The sequence below is a fragment of the Terrapene carolina genome, unplaced genomic scaffold, assembly GCF_002925995.2.
Source record: "Terrapene carolina triunguis isolate 2854851 unplaced genomic scaffold, T_m_triunguis-2.0 Scaffold96, whole genome shotgun sequence".
Classification (NCBI taxonomy): domain Eukaryota; kingdom Metazoa; phylum Chordata; order Testudines; family Emydidae; genus Terrapene; species Terrapene triunguis.
The window spans coordinates 30,770,450-30,790,954 of NW_020664447.1; the positions used below are offsets into that span (position 1 = coordinate 30,770,450).

The following is a 20,505-nucleotide window of genomic DNA, read 5'->3' on the forward strand; positions in this document are numbered from 1 at the left end:
CCCCCCCCCCCCCAGTGCCGCCCGCCCCGCGGAAACAAACCCTCCTTCCCTAGCGCCGCCCCACCGAAACAGCGGTATTGAACCTTGGTAATATGTTATAGCGGGCCCCTAAGGTAGTATAATTAAGGTAAAAAAAAACTGTCTTTTTGCTAGAAGTAGAATAAGATCTTCCCCCCACTTTGTAATCAGCCCTGTTGAATGAATGAGGTGTGAATGAGGAAGACATGGAAGGCAGGCTCCTCCAGACAGCTGCAACCCTTGGAGAGGGGATGGGAGCCAGACCAGATCAGTAGAACAGGTCAGCCACCGACTCACCACTCGCCTCCTCAACTCTCTTCCCCCGTCGCCGGCTCACCTGCCCCCGCTGCCACTGCCCGCCCGCTCGCCTCCTCACCCCCGCCCCCCTCCTCAGCCCTGCCCCCCCGGCTCGCCTACTCACCCCCTGCCACTGCCCGCCTGCTCACCTCCTCAGCCACCTCCTCCCCTGCCGCCGGCTCACCTGCCTCCCCGCCACTGCCCGCCCACTTGCCTCCTCAGCCCCACTCCCTCACCCGCTGCTTGCCTACTCCTACTCACCCCCCGCGGGCCGCACAGTGAGCCCACCTACTCACCCCCCACGGGCCGCACAGTGAGCCCATGCGGGCCGCATGTTGTGCGGGCCTGGTTTAGGGGAAAGAGAGGGAAGAGGTTGAAAAGTATGAACTGGCCTCCCCTATTCTGTACCTGTTCCTCATTACCCCGCCTTTTGCCCACCACACACAGCCTAACCCGTTTTGCCCTGTCCCTTGTTTCCCTGCTTCCCCAACCTTGTCACTGTCCTCCACTCCTCCTATCCTCTCTGCCCCTACCATGTCCCTTCACTGCTCTCTCCTCTGTATTCAAGTCAGGCTGCTGCTGCTTCCTCTTCCAGCCTGGGTGGGTGTCAGCCAGGGGAATATTCAGCACAGGAGAGAAAGCCTCCCAACAATCAGTTCTAGTACACAATGCCACAGCAGCCCCCAGCTACCTGAACGAACAATTGTCACAAAAGTCTCGCTCAACACTGAAGCCATAGCCTGGAGCATGCTCAGTGCGGACCAAATTCCTGGAGATTTTTGCTGCCAACCTCTAACAAACTTCTACTGAGCAAATGCAAGTGGCAATTTTCAGATGTTTATAACTTGGCCAAATATGCGTGAATTTTCACAAGGGCAGCAAGACCCATCTCTTTAATCTAAAGGTGAACCCCAGCCTATTTCAAGTCCTTGCTGCAAAGCACGGAAGTCCTAGAGTTTCTCAATGAAAAAGTTGTACGATTTTAACATGGACTAAATAACATTTTCCCCTAAACTTGTTCTCAGAAATTACTGAACCATTTTCAGCTGAAACTTTCCAGAAAGATTTGCCCTGACGCAGACACTCAACATGTAAAATTTCAGCCTGAATGGTTAGTTTTCTAAAGCTATAAGCAACTGAAAAGAAGGGTTTATAATGGAAAGTGTTAGACAACCTTACCTTCAGGTACTGCAGCAAGTTCTGCCTATAATGTATAACTAGAGGAAGTCACAAGGAGGGGAAGGCTCTCACCATGTCTCAGTAAAGCACTCATACTACAATGATGAGGGTCTTAAAAGAATCTACATAGGTAGGTTCAACATTTGGGCTTCCCTAGAATCCATTTCCTGTCTGGGATATCTGTATTTTCTCCCTAGCATTCACATCTTCTGATCAGAGGCAGCAGCTTCCCCCACAGAAACCAGTTATAAATGGAGAGATTTGTAAAGGGAGTTGCACAGATGCATCTGTGCGTAGGCAGAACTTCACTAGCAGCCTTACTACTACCACTGTTCTCTCTGCACCTGCACATATCAGCGCTTAGAGGGACAAATGCATTTTGCACAGCCACCAAGGTACCAAGCCTGTCTCCTCTCACATCTCATAGAGCAACCCAAGCTTCTGAAGGGCTTGGCAGCAAAACTGCAAGCACATCTTAAACCACACCAAATGAAGTGAATTTACTCCTCTCTGCCACCAGGGGATCCATTAGCCAGGGCAGTAGGTGTACAAGTCTTCTTGCTCAGTGACTATTACAAGGCACAATAAAAGAAGGTAGGCAGCGTGCTTCTGACCATGGGAGTGACCCAAAAAACAAATGCACTGTTCACAGCACTCCAAGAGAAAGAGTCAGAGAGGGCACTTGAGTATCTGCAAAATATTTCTCTAGTATTATTTGTACTCTGGTAGCATTCAGGGACTCCAATCATAGTCCAGGCCCCAATGCGTGAGGCACTGTACAAACACAAAAAGAAAGTCTCTGTCTGAGGATCTTACAATCTAAATAATACAATATTCCTCACCCTTCATATTTAGGGCTCAGTCTCAATTAACAAACTCAGACTCTCCAACACATTAATTGTCAAAGCTGTTTGTCATTGCTTCCTTAGCATATTTCCCCCAGGACGAAATGGTATATGCATGTGTACATGAGAGAGAGAGAGAGAAAGTGTGTAGGCATGTTCCTTGCAGGCTCCCACCTCCAATCCATTTGAAACCACAAGTTCAGCTTCCTTCCAGAGGGCTCCATCAGCGCCAGCTCAGACAACACATGCACAAAGCATCAAACTTTACACTCCAAAGCACCTCCCAGGGCCTGGATGGAGGAAGATGGCACTCATATGCACAGCTCCTTGTTAGGTACAGGCTACTTGTCAGGAATTCCTGAGGCTCTCTGGGAATGGAAAGGGAGCAGGGTTCCCATATCCAGCACGTGGGTTCCTGGGTATCAAAACTTCAGGGACAAGATGCATTTTGCTGGTCTGGGATTCAAGCCTGCCCAAAAGTCACAAACCTGCCATCCTCTCTCTATTTCTAAAGTGTCCATCAGCTTAGTATTAACGCATGTTAGTTCAGCTGACCAGAACAGACATCCAGAGTTAGAAAGGCGTTTGGGGTTTGTTTGTTTTTTAATTTAGTTACAATGCTGAAAATTTGAGAGTTTTTAGAGCCTGGGCAGGAAATCAACAACAATGACCTATTAGAGAGGAAGTGTCCTTATGCAACAGAACCCTCTCCCCTAGCCACATGCCAACATTGGGCCAGGTAAGCATCTCCTGCTCAGGTATGGTAAGATATGTCAGGAGTGGAAATAAGCCTTCTTGCATCACTCCCACCATGTTCAGAGAAATAATTTAAAGAGACATTTTCATCTATAATACGCAGTTCATAGAACATGCCATACAGAGCAGCCAAGGTTAGAATCCAGGCTAATATAATTTATATACCCAGCTTGTTATGACATGCTTCAAATGTTAGCCCCATTAGCCTCTTTTGGGATGCTAGGCAGAGGAGGGCTAACATGGAGGTTTTGTAGCAGCAAGAGTCCCCAGTTAGACTTTTCAGCTTTAGGATGGGGGCATAAAGGAATGGCAGTCTGTATTCACAGACTAGCCAGCAGGAAGCATTTGTGTTAGTCAGACCCCACCTGAAGGAAGGTGCTTACATGACAATTACAAGAAGGTGGTAATGGGGTAGAGGAAGAGTAAAGCTACAAAGGCCAGGGAACTGCCTTCAAATGGGCCAGAGCCACTCCAGGGCATCTGAGTATCAATACCACATTACAGTATAAACCTCAGCAGTTTACAGCCACACTGGAACCATTTGCTTTAAATATATAACCACCTTTGCTGTTTCTTCAGCCTCTGGAGCCTAGAGCCAAAGACAAAAAAAACTAGGAATTGAAAAACAATTAACTAGGAGCAGAAGAGGTGGGAAAGTTGGAAGAATTGTGCTCACATCAGCATGGTAGGAGCAAGGCTTATATGATTCTCTATCAAGAGAGCAGGCTTTGACTTTAGAGCATACTCAACCCTTCTTGTCCAAACTGCTCAGACCACAGGGCATCTCAGCTAATGCACCCTAGCAGAGCTAGGAGACAGGCTGGCCCAGAGCCACCATGTCCCAAAAACTTACCCACTCCCCAAAAATCAACATTGAACGCAGATCCTCCAGCTTCAACACTGAAGCCAAGTGATAACTAAAGCCCACTTTAGAGGCCCACATCTCCAAAATGGTGGGGATAATCCCCTTCAGTCATTCCCACTGTCTCCTCCCACCCCCACAAATCTCCTCTCCCCTCTCACCTCCCACATACACACCCCTCAAGAGGGGTTAAGAAAAAGCTGTAGAAATATTTGCCCAATGCTGGAGCCTGTTGCTGGGCCCGACTGTATTGTTGATGAGAATACACACAGCAAACATGCACTGTGAGGAGCACTGCGGGACTCCAGCGGCTTCAGGGAGGCTTTGTGAGGCTAACTCTGTGTATGCTGGCCAGACTATTGTGAAAGGGAAACAAACAGAAAAACCGTTACAAACTCAAATGCTGCCCCCCCCCCAAGTTTCCCCCCTTAGTATCTCCCACCCGCCAGTTGCCACCTTCCTCAAGACAAATCAAGACCGGAGGGGGCTGCTTCTAAAGAGAGAGAAAAGGTTTCCTCAGTTAGATTTAAGGCAACAAGTCAGAGCTGCAAGGAGTCCTTTATCCACCAGGGAAGCCTCCCACTGCTCCAGGGCTGGGCTGAGCTGGAATCCTGGGGGCCAGCTTTCTGAAGGCTTCCATTGATTTGTCACTGGTGATAAGTGAGGCCAGAACTGTTCCCACAATCCCCTGCAGAGGGGAAGATTCTCCCACAATGCTCAACGGGGGAGAAGCACAACAAAAAGAGAAAAGTACAGAATGTAAAGGTCGAAAAATCTGGAATGTTTCTTTTCTCTAACAAACAACAACAAAAAAAGAGTGACTATTCTGCAATCCAAGCAGGGGAGAGGAGACAATGGTTCAAAAGGACAGCATAGCAGCTCATGAGAGCACAGGCCCTCTCCAATCAAGCAAAAGCAGACAGGAATTCTTCAGCCCCTTGTTTCCGAAGGGCCTCCGAGTGCCAACTCGGTGCAACAATATTCCTTTAAAAATTCCACAACTGCTCCTTTGCCAATAGCAGGACCCTTTTAAATCTTCTCTATTTACACACAAACACACTTCCTCCTCCAAGCAGATGCTGCTCAGAGTTAATTCTTCTGCTTTCAGAAGGACCTTTTCTCACAGTATTAAACAAATGAGAGATTCTAAGAAAGCACCAAGCCTGGAAGGTGAATTCCAAAAGCAACAGAGACCCTGAAGGGGCAACACACCACCCCAGTGGGAAGATAGATAGACCAGCAGCCCATACAACACCAGACGCAGATGATGACTCGAGGAAGCAAGTAGTACCCTGTGCCAAAGTAAAATACAGCAAATCAATCATGAATAGCAACAAAGCTTCACTGTCTTTTATAACTGGAACACTCAATAGGAGTTCAGGGAAGACCACCTTAGATTTGGTTTCAAAATGTGCTCGTCTAAGGCTTTGAGCCCAGGCAGTCTTAAAACTACAGATCACCACATAGGAGCAGTGTTTAGGGTGGGGAAGGGAAGAGAAAAACTCTCCCATTTCCCCAACAAAACCTCTGAACCAGCATCCCTTCTACCCCAAAAAAGGCTGAGAGAGGCAGGCCTATGGTGACCCAAGGATCAACCAATTTAAGCTCCTGTAGGGAAGAGAGTACCCTGCCTTCTCCCAATTAAATCAGGGCAATGTTCAATCCAGTGACTCTGATGATCTCAACAGCCACAGTATCACTTGGGAAGACTAAGGTGACCAGGTCCCTCGGATAACACCGTGATGAGAACAGTGTAAGCATTTAAATAGACATATAAGATCCAACCCAATTAGAGCTTTAGAGGTTAAAATCAAACATCTGAATCCAAACCAGCAGCCAGTAGAGCTTTTTGTAACTGGAACAGTACAGGTCTTAAAGTGGAGCCACTTTTGTGACATGGGAATCTAGAAGCACCCAAGTATCCAGCAAGCCCACCAGCTTGCAAACCTGAGTACCAAAGAGCAGGCAGGCACCCCTAATGGAGAGGGCCAATAGCACCTTTTAAAGAGCTCCAGGACTAATCTAAAACCCATTTAAATCAATGTTAAGACTCCAGTTAACTTCCATAGACACTGGATCCAGCCCCAAGTTTCTTCACATTTATTAAACTATTTAACCTCTTCTAGTTACAAACCTTTTCAGAGAAAATAAAGCTCACTCATATCTGCAGACATACCTATCACCTTGTGTTGCAACCTCATCAGACCCCACACATTAGACTGGGTCTGTCCAAGTCAATACTTGGGTGGAAAGCCTTCAAGAAACAAAATGCTACAAAAAGTGGTGTTGGTGATTTAACAGATTGCACTCCTGTAATTGAGCCAAGAATGACCCATGGCACTCCCCCCTTTCCCCTCCCCCCCCCACAGTGTTATGGGGCGCTGTACTCCTGGATGTACCATCTTTCAAAGGAAATGAAACTGATTTGTGGTCATTAGAGACCCTGTGGAACTTTTCCCTACTCTAGTTGGGGTGTTAACTCTCATGTCCTGGCAAAATTCCAACTCCAGTAATTAGATTCTGTCTCTCTAAATCTTTCTTGCTTTTTCAATTGGATACGGATTCTTCTTCACTTCCACTCTTAACACTGCCATGTAGCTGTTAAAAAAGCTGTTTTGTTTCACTTAGAGGCAGCTGTATTTCCATGGTGGGACAGAGACCTCTATGTGCAGTTCACATCTCAGTTAAGTTTGTGAAGTGCTTTTGGTGCTACATAACTACAGCTCCTCTCATCCCAAAGTGTGATTGGTTCTAATTAAGGCAATATATTTATAAACTAATTCACAACAGAAAAGAACAGGTAAGCCTAGTGCCTTCTGTTGTATAAGAACATGTGCAATGGCTGGACATGCAGGAAGTGAACCTTGTGAGGTCAGGGTCAAACCTAATGAAGCAAAGGGATGCCACTAAACCAGACACAGGTAGGATCATGTTATCGCCCCTTTCTTCAAGCTGCGGCACACATTCCTTCTTAGTGGCTGAACTCAAGCAATTTTCCCCTGATCCCAGTTTCTTAGACATAGGCTCAATTTGGTAACTTAATCCCACTTCAAATTGTATTTATTTTTTCTAAATACAAGTACTAAAATGACACTGAATTACACAAACTAATTCTTAACGCTGCCTGGACATCATCGTCATGACTCCTCATAGTTCAGATGTCTCATCCCCCCCAAATATAAATGCTCAGTCATTTGAAAAATTAACTGGGATTTGAACAAATATAAGAGAAAAATCAGCTCTCCAGTCACCAGAATTGTGCAGATTTATTTTCTGTGGCCAAGGAACAACCTCTACTCCTTACTCCATAGCCCAGCATGTTGTTTCCGTGCAAGGTATTGTTCCATGACAAACCTCCCTATATCCTCCCAACATTGATTTGAATGTGCCTAAGTGACAAAACAGCTCTCAGGTCACCAAAAAATGCAGTGTTTAAATAGAGGGGGAAGGGGGCTGTCAGGGAGCAGCACTTTATGCAGAAACTAAGTGCAAGGACAAGGAGCAGAGGGTCATTTCCTGTCCAGGCTTTCACAGATGTGTTTCTGCAATGACTCAAGAGCTATTTTGTTTCTTATATACTGTTTACCAAGTGTTTGTGCATATCGGGAAAGGGGTGTGTGTGTTGTAAAGTCAGATATTATTATGAAGAGGAACAAACAGTGTGAATCAGTTCATTCTATACTTCAGTACAATAAATATTTTAAAATGTAACCTCCTAATCTGGGAATATACCACCAACTTCAGTACAGGAATAAAGAGCTTTGAGGAAAGCAACCAACTTCAGTTCCACAATTCCTTACCCATGACTGGGAGAAACTCCAATATCCTCCAAAATAAAGCCTTCTGCTTCTCTGTATGCAGGGAAGAGACTAAACAGCCTGGGGAAGATCTAAGCATAAGCCCCATTCACAGCATCACTGAGCCAACAGCCCTAGAAGACCATGAAGTCAAAAATCTGTAAATAGAGCACTCTCAAAATAGGTCTTGCGCAGATAATCCTCAGAGATTCCAGAGAAAGGCACTTAAGTTATTGAGTAAATACGGCTGCGAAGGTCAATCACATATTTACTGAGCTCTAAAGTAGAAATTTAGTTTAATGCTACAAAGAATTGAAGGGGACATCTAATGGTTATTGTTTGAAGTTTGCTGAAGCCAGAAGATTCCAAGTTAGGTCTAACACTTGGAGTCTACCAAGCGAGTCAGACAATTTAGCCTCCATTCTCAATTTCCTGCTCATCCATAATCCATTCTACCGGAGCCATCACAGCCAGAAAAGAGACTTTAGCAATGAGCTGGATTCCACAGACCGGATGCCCCATTACAGGCAATTGTCAATGCCAATACGTTAATGAACATACTGGCAGAAAACAAGGAAATATAAGGGTCCACAGGATTACTCAGAGGAATAGGAGAATGCCATCAATAGGATAGCAGCTTTTTTCCTCCTATATAAATAGTAGTGAAAGACCAACACTTAAATAGGCCATGATGACTGAATTCCCCCTCACTAGCCCTTTTAGGTTAAGGCTGAGGCACACTGTCAGTTGAGGACATTCGCATGGCTATTGGCAATGCTATATGTATTCCAGGGATTTAAAAAAAACAGTTCTCAGCAAAGTCAGCCTGGCACCCTCACCACAGGAAAATCACTTTTTAAAAATGTAGAGTCAGACATCAGGTATGTGGTAGGGGAAATAGAATAGTGCTCCCGTCACTGGTCCCAAAACATTGGACTTGTGCTATTCTAAATGTGTATTTTTAAAATACATCAGCCACAACCTAGATTGCACTAAACCCCAGTTGTGGTGTGCCAGCTAGACCTTGTGCCCATGTTGGCAGTCAGTCACACAAGTCATTTGCAATTTAATTCCATAATTACCTGAGCAGCAACAGTAAGGTATGAGCTAGGCAACTGCAGAGATAAAGACCAAACCCCACCCCTCCAAATAAACCTCTTTGAAGATTATATATTAGACTCTTTTTAAAGTGTAACTAACAAGACAACACCATGGAGGGGGTCCAAGCAGGCAGAGATCAAGGGATGGGGGAGAGCACAGGTGTGATTCATGATCTGCTGCAGGTCATTTCTCCTAGTGCCCCTGAAAGAAATGGGGACCTGAAGGAAGGCAGACAGGTTATCATTACAGCAAGCTGGGAACATTGTTAAGGGGAAGAGGGGAAGCAGTTTTGGCTTCCAAGGATAAATGAAATTTCCTTAAAAGAAGGAAAACATGTTGGATAAACCATGAAACAGAGGACTTGGGGAAGGGAGGGTGCTGATAGAAAGGGAAGGAGCCACTACAGCAACAAGAATAAAACCTCCAGTAATTTTTGAAAAAAGCTCTCATCAAAATCCCCCCTCACCAACACTCTCACATCGCGTTAGAATTTGCACCCTCATCCCACCAAACGCCATTCAAAGATATTTTATTGGCATGACAAGCTATACAAGTGCTGCCCACATATAAAAGGCAGAACACTGGGATTCTGTCAAGAGACAGATTCAGTACATGGAGCATCTGCCCAGGCCAGTGCTCCAATGTGTTTGGGGTTTTGCTGACAGGGAGGCTACATAGCATGATGCCATTGATTCTGACTCCATTAAAATGTGATAAGGAAACACTGTTCAGAACCCAGTCTAGGGGAAAGGAAAAAGTCTTATTTCTGATAAGGTAAGGAAATCTCTCTCTCATGCCTACTCCTTCTGAACACAGGAATAGAAAGTCTCTCCATCTCTCCTGTCATTTCAGCAGCACAGTCATTTATTGCTAGGTTTATGAAGCTTCCCCCTGCTTCCAATTCTAATTTACAATGGCCAGTTCTGTATTTGGTTAGAGACTGCCAAATTGGTTGTGCACATTTCACTATGCTGAAGTATCTGCCAGTGTGATTTTTGTATATAAGAATTTGTCACAGTCTAGGTGGCTATTGGTTTTGATCTGTTCCTCACAGCTGGGGTAGGTTTAGCCTGGAGTCTTATTCAGCATTGTATATTTCTGGAAGAAGTTGTTTGCTCCATTGACCTGGAGAGGAGTGCTAAATCCCAGGTGTGATGTTTATATAAGAGGAGCGGATTACTTTTTCTTTTCATTTTAGTTTGTAGTCCTCAAGTATTTTTACATGGTGGGAGTATTTGCTGCTTTGGCTGAGGTAGTACCAGAAACAAATCTCTTTTTATGCAATCATCAGGAACGGGAATCATCCCAGTTCTGTTTTGCAGCAATTGCCATTGAAATGCCTGTGTACATATAGTTCTGGGGAAAAAACAGTATAAATACAGAATTTTGCCACAATTAGTGTAGATGGCTTGGAGCCCCAGACTTCACTCTCATACAGGGGAATGGGTTGAATTATACTATGAAATAGATATAGCAGGATTATCAGTGTGTTGTATTCATATAGCTGTTCCTTTATGGCTCAGAGGACCTTTTCTCCCTAGTAATACTTAAATAGCCAGTTTGAAGCTCCCCACCATATTTAAAGCCCTGGAATCTAGGGTGTAGATTGTGTAACTATGATATCATTTGAGTTTGTTTTGGGCTTTTTCTCAAAAATATCACTTTTCTCTTTTACGGGTTAGCCTTTAGGACCCATGCACTGAAGTATGTTTCTAGCAAATGTAGGTGTATTAGCAGCTGTCACAGTCATTTAATATGAGCCCTCAGCTCAAAGGCTGCTTTGCTAGAGGAGTAAGCCATGATGTACATACTGAAGCTGTTATCCCTGTCTCACTCCCCTTCCTTGCTTGAAAACCTGTTTGCATATTGTTTATTTTTATCCTGTGTTTGATGGATTGGTACGTGTATTCAGTGGTGCCATGATTTCCTAACAGGTTCTTTCTGTAGCATGGTAGGGTTCAGTCCTGGGAGACACGCTGAGTCAAATAGGTTTTTTTAAAGTTCATAGAGCAGGCAAATATCTACCATTGTTATGATTCCCCCTTCTCCCACCACTACGCACACATATCTGTTAATGAGCATCTGGAACATAAAGATGTGGTCAAGGTTCATTTCTCAGCAAGAAGACTCCTGAGCTTCCTCTCTTCCTCCCACAGCACTAGCACCACTGATACTATCTGTCCATTACCCCACCAGAACCAGCAAATACCAGAGGAGTGTGTACCCATGTCAATATCATGTTTTGTGGTGACTTTACCCTAATCTTATGAACACTCGTGCCTCCAATATAAGAGCACTGTAGATGAAAGTCCTGGGGCGTTATGGCTGGAGCTAGGACCATTCAAATTGGTAGGAGTGGAGAGTAAACATTTTCTAGAGAGACTGTGACTGGAAGGTGCAGGATCCTGAGCTACAGCAAATCCCAAAGTAGCAGAAAGAAGAAACAATCACAGAGACAAGCAGAATGAAAAAACCTCTCCCATGCTCTGCACTGCCAAGACCAGCTCCTGCTCCAGCCTTGCTCCTCTTTTTCCTCAAGTGCAAGCCCTTCACTTCATGCCATCAAACCCTGGTTTGTTCAAAGCCTGGATCAGGGAGACCATTAATTGGCTTCATCAGAAGACTCACCCCTCTGAGGGAATTTCCCTCTCTCCCCATGCATTTGAAAAGCTACAGGCAGAGTGAGTATTGTTTGTTTAGAGAGTTTGTTCCCTGGGCAGATGACTGGGTGAGCACCCAATCAACACAGAGAAAGGGCACAAAGCACAACAGCAAAGCAATGGGGTGGGGGGCACAGATGCTTTTGTCTGCAAGTGATAAGTGTTCCTAAGTGCCCTTGTTCATTCAGGCAGGCAGCCCAGAGGGATGTGGGAGTCAGCCAACGTTCAATGAGGGCCACTTCAAACTCTGAATAACCTCCTACCTACCAACTCCCACTGTAGACTTCCAAGGAGTTCCACAGATTCAGCACTTGGGTAGGGATCCGTGGCCACACTCTATGCACAGTTGTTGCCATTGCTACTTGCCCAAGTCTATACTTTTCTATCAGAAGTTTCATATTTTAGTCCCAGGAATGGCACCCTACCCCCAACCTGTTCAAACTTCTGTCCTGGCAAGCGGAGCCAAGGTTCTCATCATATTGATGCTTAGGGCCTATGGTGATAGGCACCCTAAAAACACCTAGGAGAAACAGGTTTGGGGGATGCCCTCAGAGCAGTAAAGATGCACACTCAGGCATTTTGAGAACAGAAACAACAGATACCAAGAACAGAATTAGAGAACAGAAACTGCGAGGCCCCCATTTACAGATGCTGCACAAACAGGTACAAAGATGCATTCTCTGCCTAGTTGCCAAGCTCTGTCACTTTTTCCTTTAAAGCATTGCTGAACTCAGCTCTTTCTCTCCATCCCAGCAGCTATCATCATTCACATCTCAGTCACCTCTCACCTTGCAACCTCCTCTTCTCTGTCCTCCCTGACTTCAACTTTGCTCCCATATAATCCTTCAAAATGCTGTGGCTAAATCACCTCCTCCTTCTGCCAATCAGAGCCCTTTATCTCCCTAAGGTTGTATCTCCCTGACTAATTCCCCACTTCACTCCTCATCATGCTCACTTTCTGGCCCTCACTTTCACGACTGCATACATCCTGGCCCCTGCCTACACCCTCCACTCTTGTTCCCACCTAGGACTCCTCTCATTGCTTGTGCTGCACCCAAGCCTGCTTCCTTACAAAACCCTCCATCTATCTACTTCTCCCACTCTCAGCTTTGTGCCATCTTCCATGTCACCTCATACCCTTAGAATCCCCTCCTTCTCCTTGCTCCCCAAAGGAGCACTCTCTTTCAATTCCAATCCCTCCCTAGAATACAGCTCCCGTTAATCCAAAACCCAGAGAAAAATTAGAAGGCTGTGCTATTTTAATATTGGACCTTATCTCCCCTACCAGCATCCTATGTGTTTGATCTGTATCATCTCTCTAATTTAGAACAAAACCACTTTGGGGCAGACACAGCATCTTCCTCTGTATTGTGCAGTGCCACAGCATTCCACCTCATCTGCTGGGTGAGAAAAATACACAAGGGACGCAAACACCTTATGCTTTGCCAACACCAGTTTCATCCTGAACCGGGTTTTGGGGATGGGAGGGGGAGGTAAAGAAACTGGCTTTTCCAGTAGGTCCAAAGACAGGTCCAAGAGTAGGTTCCCTGCCGAAGGCAGTTTCCCCTGCAAGAGGAGACTGCATGAGTGGGGAAAGGAGGTGACTGAGACTGGACTTTTTAAATAAATTTTTTCCCTTGTGCCTCCCCAACTCCCAGTAGCAGGATTGAAGCCACCACTTTTCCCTCTAAAGAGTAATCAGAATCACTTTTTCTGTCTTTCCAGAAGCAGCACGGACCGTGTGTGATACATTATACAACATCTTTGTGTAGCTGCCTTTTGGCCAGATGGAAAATTTTTCTCCTGAAGACTTTTGTTTCCAGCTTTGATCCCAGTTTTGGATCTGCTCGGTTCACCACTCCCTCTGCACAGAGGTGAAAGGACAGCTGACAGGCCAAGTCACTGCAAGTCACAGTCATACCTTCCATTAGGTTGGTTCCTGGCTCCCCTCCCCCTTCCAACCTGGAACTGTCCTTGACTTTGAAAAGCTCCTATTAAACATTTTTCAGAGGGCTTTACAGAGGATACATTATTTTGATGGATGCTGGGACTAAAGAGGGGGATTTCTAAGCACAGGGAAATAATGGAGTTTGTTTTAATGGGTTTAAGAGATGCCCAGGGGCAACAAGGAGGTTTGCTTCTCTGTAAATCAAAAACACAGAAGACCAGAAAATGGAGTCAAACAACTGAACTCCAGGAAGCGGGGAAATCAGGCTCTATTTAACTGCGGCTCTTGGTTACGGCCAACTTCAGGCTGCTTGGAAAAACAGCACACACACTACATCACTGGCACAAACTTAACAGAGGAAAACAAAGAGACAACAGGGGTCAGAGTGGGGGTGGCAAGTAGAAGGAGGCACCCACCCCCTACCAGAGAATCGGATCAATTATCCCTGAATACTAACAAGTTTTCTGATTGAAGAACTGCTGCAATGCAATAAGGACAGAAAGCTCCAGCAGTCAGGAGGGGCTGTCAGGCAGTTACAAAAGGACACAGAAAATTATGCCTTGCTTGGGCATACTAAGGAATTCACTACACAAGTAACCAGGAGAGGGGTCTCCACTGCCTACAGTCCCAGTCATTCCTCATTGCTGATGTCTCTGGGGTTAAAGTTAAGACTCAGTCAATTGCTATAGCACCTGGAATTTGGTTTCATGCAAGCTTGTTACCTCAGCACAGCTTCTAGCAGAGGCCTGTTCCGGGAAACGTCCTATTACCACAGGTCAGTAAGGAATCAAAAATAATCCACTGCATAACTCATGGTGTGAGATAGCTGGACACTTCACTTAGCCATGAGTATTACCATCAGAGGTGATGGATCAGCGAAATCCATTTAGACGTAGGCATACTCGGGGAGCAAAAGCATACTGTCTTTGGTCATATCTACATTTTAATCTAAAACTAGATTGCAATTTACAATCCAAACATTTAATACAAATATACAATGCTAACCATTAAATGAACACCACTAGACTGTGGATCTCCTCGTTACCCATAAAGCTCACAACATCAAATATCTGAAAACTGCCAGCCCTACATGAAACAAAGTTTAAATTTCCAATACTACTTATCAGAACTCTAAGGTTGCACTCTCATTCAAACCCTTCATGCAGGCCTGTATCTGCCCTGTGACATAGTGTTCCATTTAAAAGTCAGGCTCATGGGAGTTCAGAAACCCTAATGTTGCTAGAAATTTGTCAGATTTGGAGAATTTCAATCACCTGAAATATTGCAAGACTAGAGTCAAAATGCACCAATTCCATTTGATACTAGTGAAGTATCTATCAAAACTTCTCTTCATACCCAGTGCATGGAACCTCCTTCCACCTGGATTTGTAACATTTGAAAAAAGTTCTATTAAGAACAGAACTTATTATCTGGGGCCCAAAGCTCTCAGAGGCTAGATGTGCAAACTGGAGCACCTCAGCATTTAATGGGTAGTGCTGTGTGATTAAAGTAAAGAGAATGTGCGCAAAAGCTCAAAATTATAGACTAATCCACAGCAAGGTGAAAATCCATCACCCCCACTATAACACTGTCCCTGAACCACCAGACCCACAGACCCATTACCCTACGGGATTGAAAGAATTACCTGACCTACAAATTCTCTTCATTTTTGCCTTCAATATTGGTAAATGCAATTCCTTGCAGAAGGGACGAAAAGAAGGGATTAAAGAAATATTACTGCACCTAGTCTCTGGCCAGTGCAGACAACAAAATCCCATAGGAGAGTGACGCCTAGCATACCAGCTGTGTCAAAGAACCAAAGTCACTGCAAACCCAAATCTAAGAGCCTACTGTCAGGCACATTAAATTCATGGATGGCAGCTATGGTTAGTGTTCTTTGCAAAGGTCTCTGCGAAATACAACCAGCCACTAAATACAGCATGCCAATTAATGTGGTGGGTTTTCTGCATGCCAGAACTCCTGTTCTAGATTCTAAAACAAGGTAAAGAGAAAACACTTTAAAGGGAGGCCATCAACTTAAAAAAAAAAAATCTGTCTGAAAATGTTTTACCTACTACAAGCAATAGCTAAGGGAAAGATAAAAGGAAATTAGAGAAACAAATTATCTATTTTTGTAATCTACTTTCTGTAGTTGACAGTCACTTAGAGTCAGGTTCACTGTTTTCCCTGTACAGTCAGTCAGTCTTCCCCTGTTTCGTGGATATTTTTTTACTAGTAGCTTCCAGGTTTGAGCTGCAGACACAACTGGAGAATGCTTTTCTTTTTAAATTTCCAAGAGATTGCATGGAAACACTTACATCACTCTTGGGGTTTTGTGAAGCCTTCTTTTTATAGAATCTAGTTTGGGGCCTGAATTGATCTGACAATGCCCCTTTTAAAATTAAAATACTTAGTATCTTTAAAGTACTTTTTAACATAGTTATAGTATGCACCCTAATTTCCATGGTATGAGCTTAGAGAAAGGGGGAATCTCCATTGCAGAAAATGTTAGTGGACACACAAAATTAAATCCAATTCAAAATGTTTGTTTAATGTACTCAGGCTGTGGTCTCCTGTATTATCTGACCAACCATATTCATTTCACCATGGAAATGTAAGTTTCTTTGCTACCGTTCGCAAGTTTTGTTGCTGGCAGAAGTACATAAAAATAGACACACACCCCCCCCCCCCATTCTTCTATCTGCTGCAGCTAGTCTTCATTTGGAAAGATCTGGGGTAGAAATATTTTCATTGTACCCGCAACTTCTTCATTACTCTGGCAAGAAAGAAGCAGCACAGTGTCCTACACCAGCTTTTATAAACAGATTTCTTGCCTCAGGAAGGTCACCTCACAACCTCCAGTGCCAAGGTAATGGGGTCAACAGTAATTCCTGTGGCCCCTCAGCACATCCTGTGGGTGAGGTAGGTAGGTAGAGTCGTGTTCAGTGACTTGCCCAGGATCTCAAGTCAGTAGCAGAGCCAGGATCAGAACCCAGGGATCCTGACTCCCAGTCCTGACCACACTTCTTCTAATGGAAAGTTTAGTTTTAGTTTGGGATTCTAAAAATGTTATCAGTTTGTGAAGTAAAACTTTGAAATAAAGATGTTATTCTACTGGCAAAGATCTCAAAGATAAACCCACAGGCACAACACTCAGAAAGATTCTGTGACCTTGCAGACAAACTCTAATAGACCATCACTCCATCAACCCTTCCTTCCCCACCAACACCATTAACATTAACTTGCAAGCATCTCTCCCTATGCCTCACCTCTCCACATGTGAGCCAAACATATGCGTGCTCTTCTTTGGCACAAGCTTCCACAGCCACTCTCCATTAATAGTGGGTCAAAGTTCAATCTGACATGCTTGTTGTTTGGATAAGAGCCCCTCTTCTTGTCCCTGAGCTGAGACACAGCAATAAATGTGCTGTTTTAATGGCTGTTGTACTTTGAACTGTGTGGCACCCTGAGCACCTCAGGTATGGACGCTTTGTAAATAAATTGATTAAATCCTAAACCTTCCAAACGGATATTGCTAAGATGCAATGCTGGTAAGAGACTACAGAAGCAGCAGGGCAGACACCTGAAAAGTAGGCATTTGCACCTTCCTTGACACCCACCCCAAAAAGGGGGCAGAATATTTGGGAATTATTTCCTTATTGAAACAAATCTAGTTTATGTTTGTGAAGTAAAGAGGATACAGTTTCCCATAACAACAGTTGGCACAACCCATCTTAAACCCCAGCATTCAGCTACATAGGGAGACCCAGGAACAAACACTGGCATGGAACCTCAGGCATAGACAAACTGCCATGAAAAGCTTCCCATGGACATCAGTGTACTATCGCTTAGAGCAAACACAGCAATTCACCTGCACTTTACAGTGAAACATCCCCCACCAGGTCGGTCGTTAACAGCCAAGACACATTAACTAGGAGCACCTTGGTAACAGCCAAAATAAAATTCCATTCAGTTTTTTACCTGCACAAATCTCTATAGTTAAGATTCCTTCCACTCCTTCTGGATTCCAGTTAAACACCTATATGGCAATTCCAGACCAGATTCTCTGAGATACAAAGCTACAGCCCTGTTTACCAAGCATTTTCAAACCATTTTAGCACCTTCTTCAAAAGAGTGTGCAAATACTATTCTTGATAGGGAATAACACTGCTTGAAAACTAAACACAATCTGGTTGTACCCCAGGGGCAATGCTTGCACAATCATGGAGATCAGTGCAAAGATTCCTTACAACTTCAAGCCAGCATCTGAGAAAAATGCATTGTATCAGCCAAGAGCGGAGGAAGAGAAATAAGGTACCATAACCTCCAGCTCACAAAATGTCAACTTCCCTTGTAAACATTATTGAAAGATGCTCAACAGAGGCCCTTTCCTCCCTATCACTACCACCACCCAATTTTTTTTTAAAATACATCACTGTGTAGGGGGCGGAACTAGTCATGAGAATTTTGTCCTTCTGTTCGCTAGACTGGACTTAAACAGAGCAAATAGATGGACACAATTCTCATGACTAGTTCTCAAGCTGCTCCACTACCTCTTATTACATCTTATTACAAAGAGGTTATTACACACACAAAGTTTTGTATCCACTATTTTTGGCAGTTCCCCTCTGTTGACATTTCTATCTCAGGGAGTTCCAAGATGGCATGTGGGGAGAAAAACACCTTAATTCCTTCAAAAGCAGAGAGGGTAAGTTAGGAGACGTTTTACCAAAGCAGGACTGTACCTTTAAGGGGCCGTGTAATAGGATGAGTAGCTGCATTCCTGCTCAGGAAGGGCTGCTGTCCCAACATGCAGGAGAGGCTGAAAATAACCTGCACACATACAACCTTCTAGCTCAGAACTCATCCTCTATGTCACAGTCTCTCAAAACACAGAGAGCAGAGGAAACAAACAGAGGGCGCAGCAGAAACAAAGAGCTAAATCCATTAGAGACCAAACTTCAGAGAGAGGAGGAAGGAGGCTGCATGTGCAGCCGAAGGGAAGGGGCCCTTTGGAAAACCGTGAATCATACAAGAATAGATCAAGGGAGCGGGGCTCCTTTTCTGTGGCTTTGTGAAGGGCCTGGCCCGATTACTGCAGCATTATCTACTCGGAAAGTTGTTCAGTGATCTTCAGGAATCCCTCCAGACCCCCACCATTAACTCGCCAGTCTCTGGGGCAGGGGAAAAAGCGAGTGCCCGGGGGCATGGGGTGAGGACAGAGCAGACAAAGCCCAACTGGGGAGAAGGCAACGCGAGGTTGCCCAGGTATCTAACCCCGCGGGATGCCTCCAGCGCCAGAGCGAGGCAAACTCTCAGCCGTCTCCAGCCCACTACTAAATCAACAGATTCCGCCAGCGCGCCCCTTCCCGGGGTGCCCCGCACGCGGCGCTCGGGGGAGCTCTCCCCCCCGAGAGCCAGCCAGGTGCGCGGTCCCTGACACAGCGCTAGCGAGGGACTCACCCCGCGCTCGGGACGCGGCTTTGGAGGAAAAGGGGCCCAAGAGTCCGAGCAGCTGCTGGGGTCTCCAAGCACCAAGGCCCGGGGGAAGGAGCAGCTGCTGCCCCCAGCTCTCAGCCGGGCGAGTACAGCCCTCCTGGCCCGAGAAGCTGGGCAGTGGGATCCTGCACCTGGGCTGCCCCGCAGGGGGAGTCCCGCACCCCGACAGCGCTGGAGGAGCGGTACCGCTACTGTCCCCGGCCAGGGGCCTTCAGGGCACGGCGGGGGCTGCGGAAGGGGGCTGCCCAGGGAAGAGACGATCCTGAGGCAAGCGCTTACCTCGGACGCAGAGCAGGGCTCCCAGCAACAGCGGCAGGAGGGAGCCCCCGAGCCGCCTCATGCTGGCAGCCCCCGCCGCAGCTCCAGCCCTGCACCGGGCTCTGGGGCACAGAAAGTTCTCCGGGTCGCTCCGCAGCAGCGACCGCTCCTCCGACGGGCTGGGCGCTCGCTGCAGCCCCGGCCGGCCGAGCTCCGCTGGGACCATGCACCAGAGCTGGGGGTGGCTCAGTGTCTAGGGTGCATTAGCTCGTGCAGCTTCCTCCAACGCGACCGCAACCGAGGGAGTCCGCTGCAGGCTCAAGCTCCCAGCTCAGCCCGCCCAGGCCCTGCCCCCAGAGGCGGAGCCCTGCCGGGGAAGCCCCCGCCCCAGCTCTCCCCAACCAGAACCCCAGAGCTGCAGCGCTGAGGAAACTTCTCAAACTTCCCGAGTCCCCAGGCACCGGCACTGTCAAACCCAGTGCAGCCCCCATTACCCCAGGCTCCTTCCAGTCATCCCCCAGGAAATGGCACTGGGACCGCCCCAGCCTCCCTCCAAGGCAGGCCCCGGTGCCTCCGTTACCCTTCTAGTGCGCCCCCCCCACCCCACCAGCATCCCTACCATCACCCTGTATCCAACCAGAAGGGCAGCTCCACTGCTCCCACCAGGGCACTTCCCAGCTAGCCCCGGTCTCCGCACCAGAGTAGCAGGCCTTAGCCTCCGGCACCGCCCCATCACACCTCCCAACCGGAGGTTTGCCCTAGCCTAGGGCATTTCCCTAGCCTGGGACAGTCTCCATCCACCCTTATCCCTACAGGGAAGCGCCCAACTCTACCTGGCTAACCCCCATTCCTTAATCCTCATTCCCTCACCCTCCTGAAGTATCTCCAGTCCCCAACAGCTCTCTGATTAGTTTATTCGTATTCCCTTTAGTCCTCCAACAGTGCATCCCTCAGGACAATCCCCTCCTCCAGAGCACTGAGCCATCTGCAATGCATGGTGCACTCTGGCAGCCCATCCTACTAGATCTTCCACAGGGCATCTCTGGTTTCTGAGTGCATTGCCATGTATATCTCCATCCCTCAGAGACCTATCTTAGTACCAGAGCAATATTCCAATTCTCTGAGATTTCTGCATAGTTTATAGTACTCTTGAACACTCTATCTGGGCTATTTTGCAAAGTCCTGCCCCTTCTCCCTGGAGCATCCCCCTTTTGCCTCTAGTGCATCTAAACAAGCTTTTAGATCAGAATTCAAAATGATCTGGACAAATTGGAGAAATGGTCTG

General features: G+C 46.2%; 1 protein-coding gene across 1 annotated transcript in view; it reads right to left on the minus strand.

Annotated features, from left to right (window-relative positions):
* Positions 1 to 19,446, minus strand: part of LRP4 (LDL receptor related protein 4) — a 109,774-nt gene extending 90,328 nt beyond the window's left edge. Inside the window, exon 1 of the mRNA XM_029911406.1 lies at positions 19,242 to 19,446. Within this exon, the coding sequence (XP_029767266.1) occupies positions 19,242 to 19,446 (205 nt within the window). The remainder of the gene's footprint in view (positions 1 to 19,241) is intronic.
* Positions 19,447 to 20,505: the final 1,059 nt, after the last annotated feature.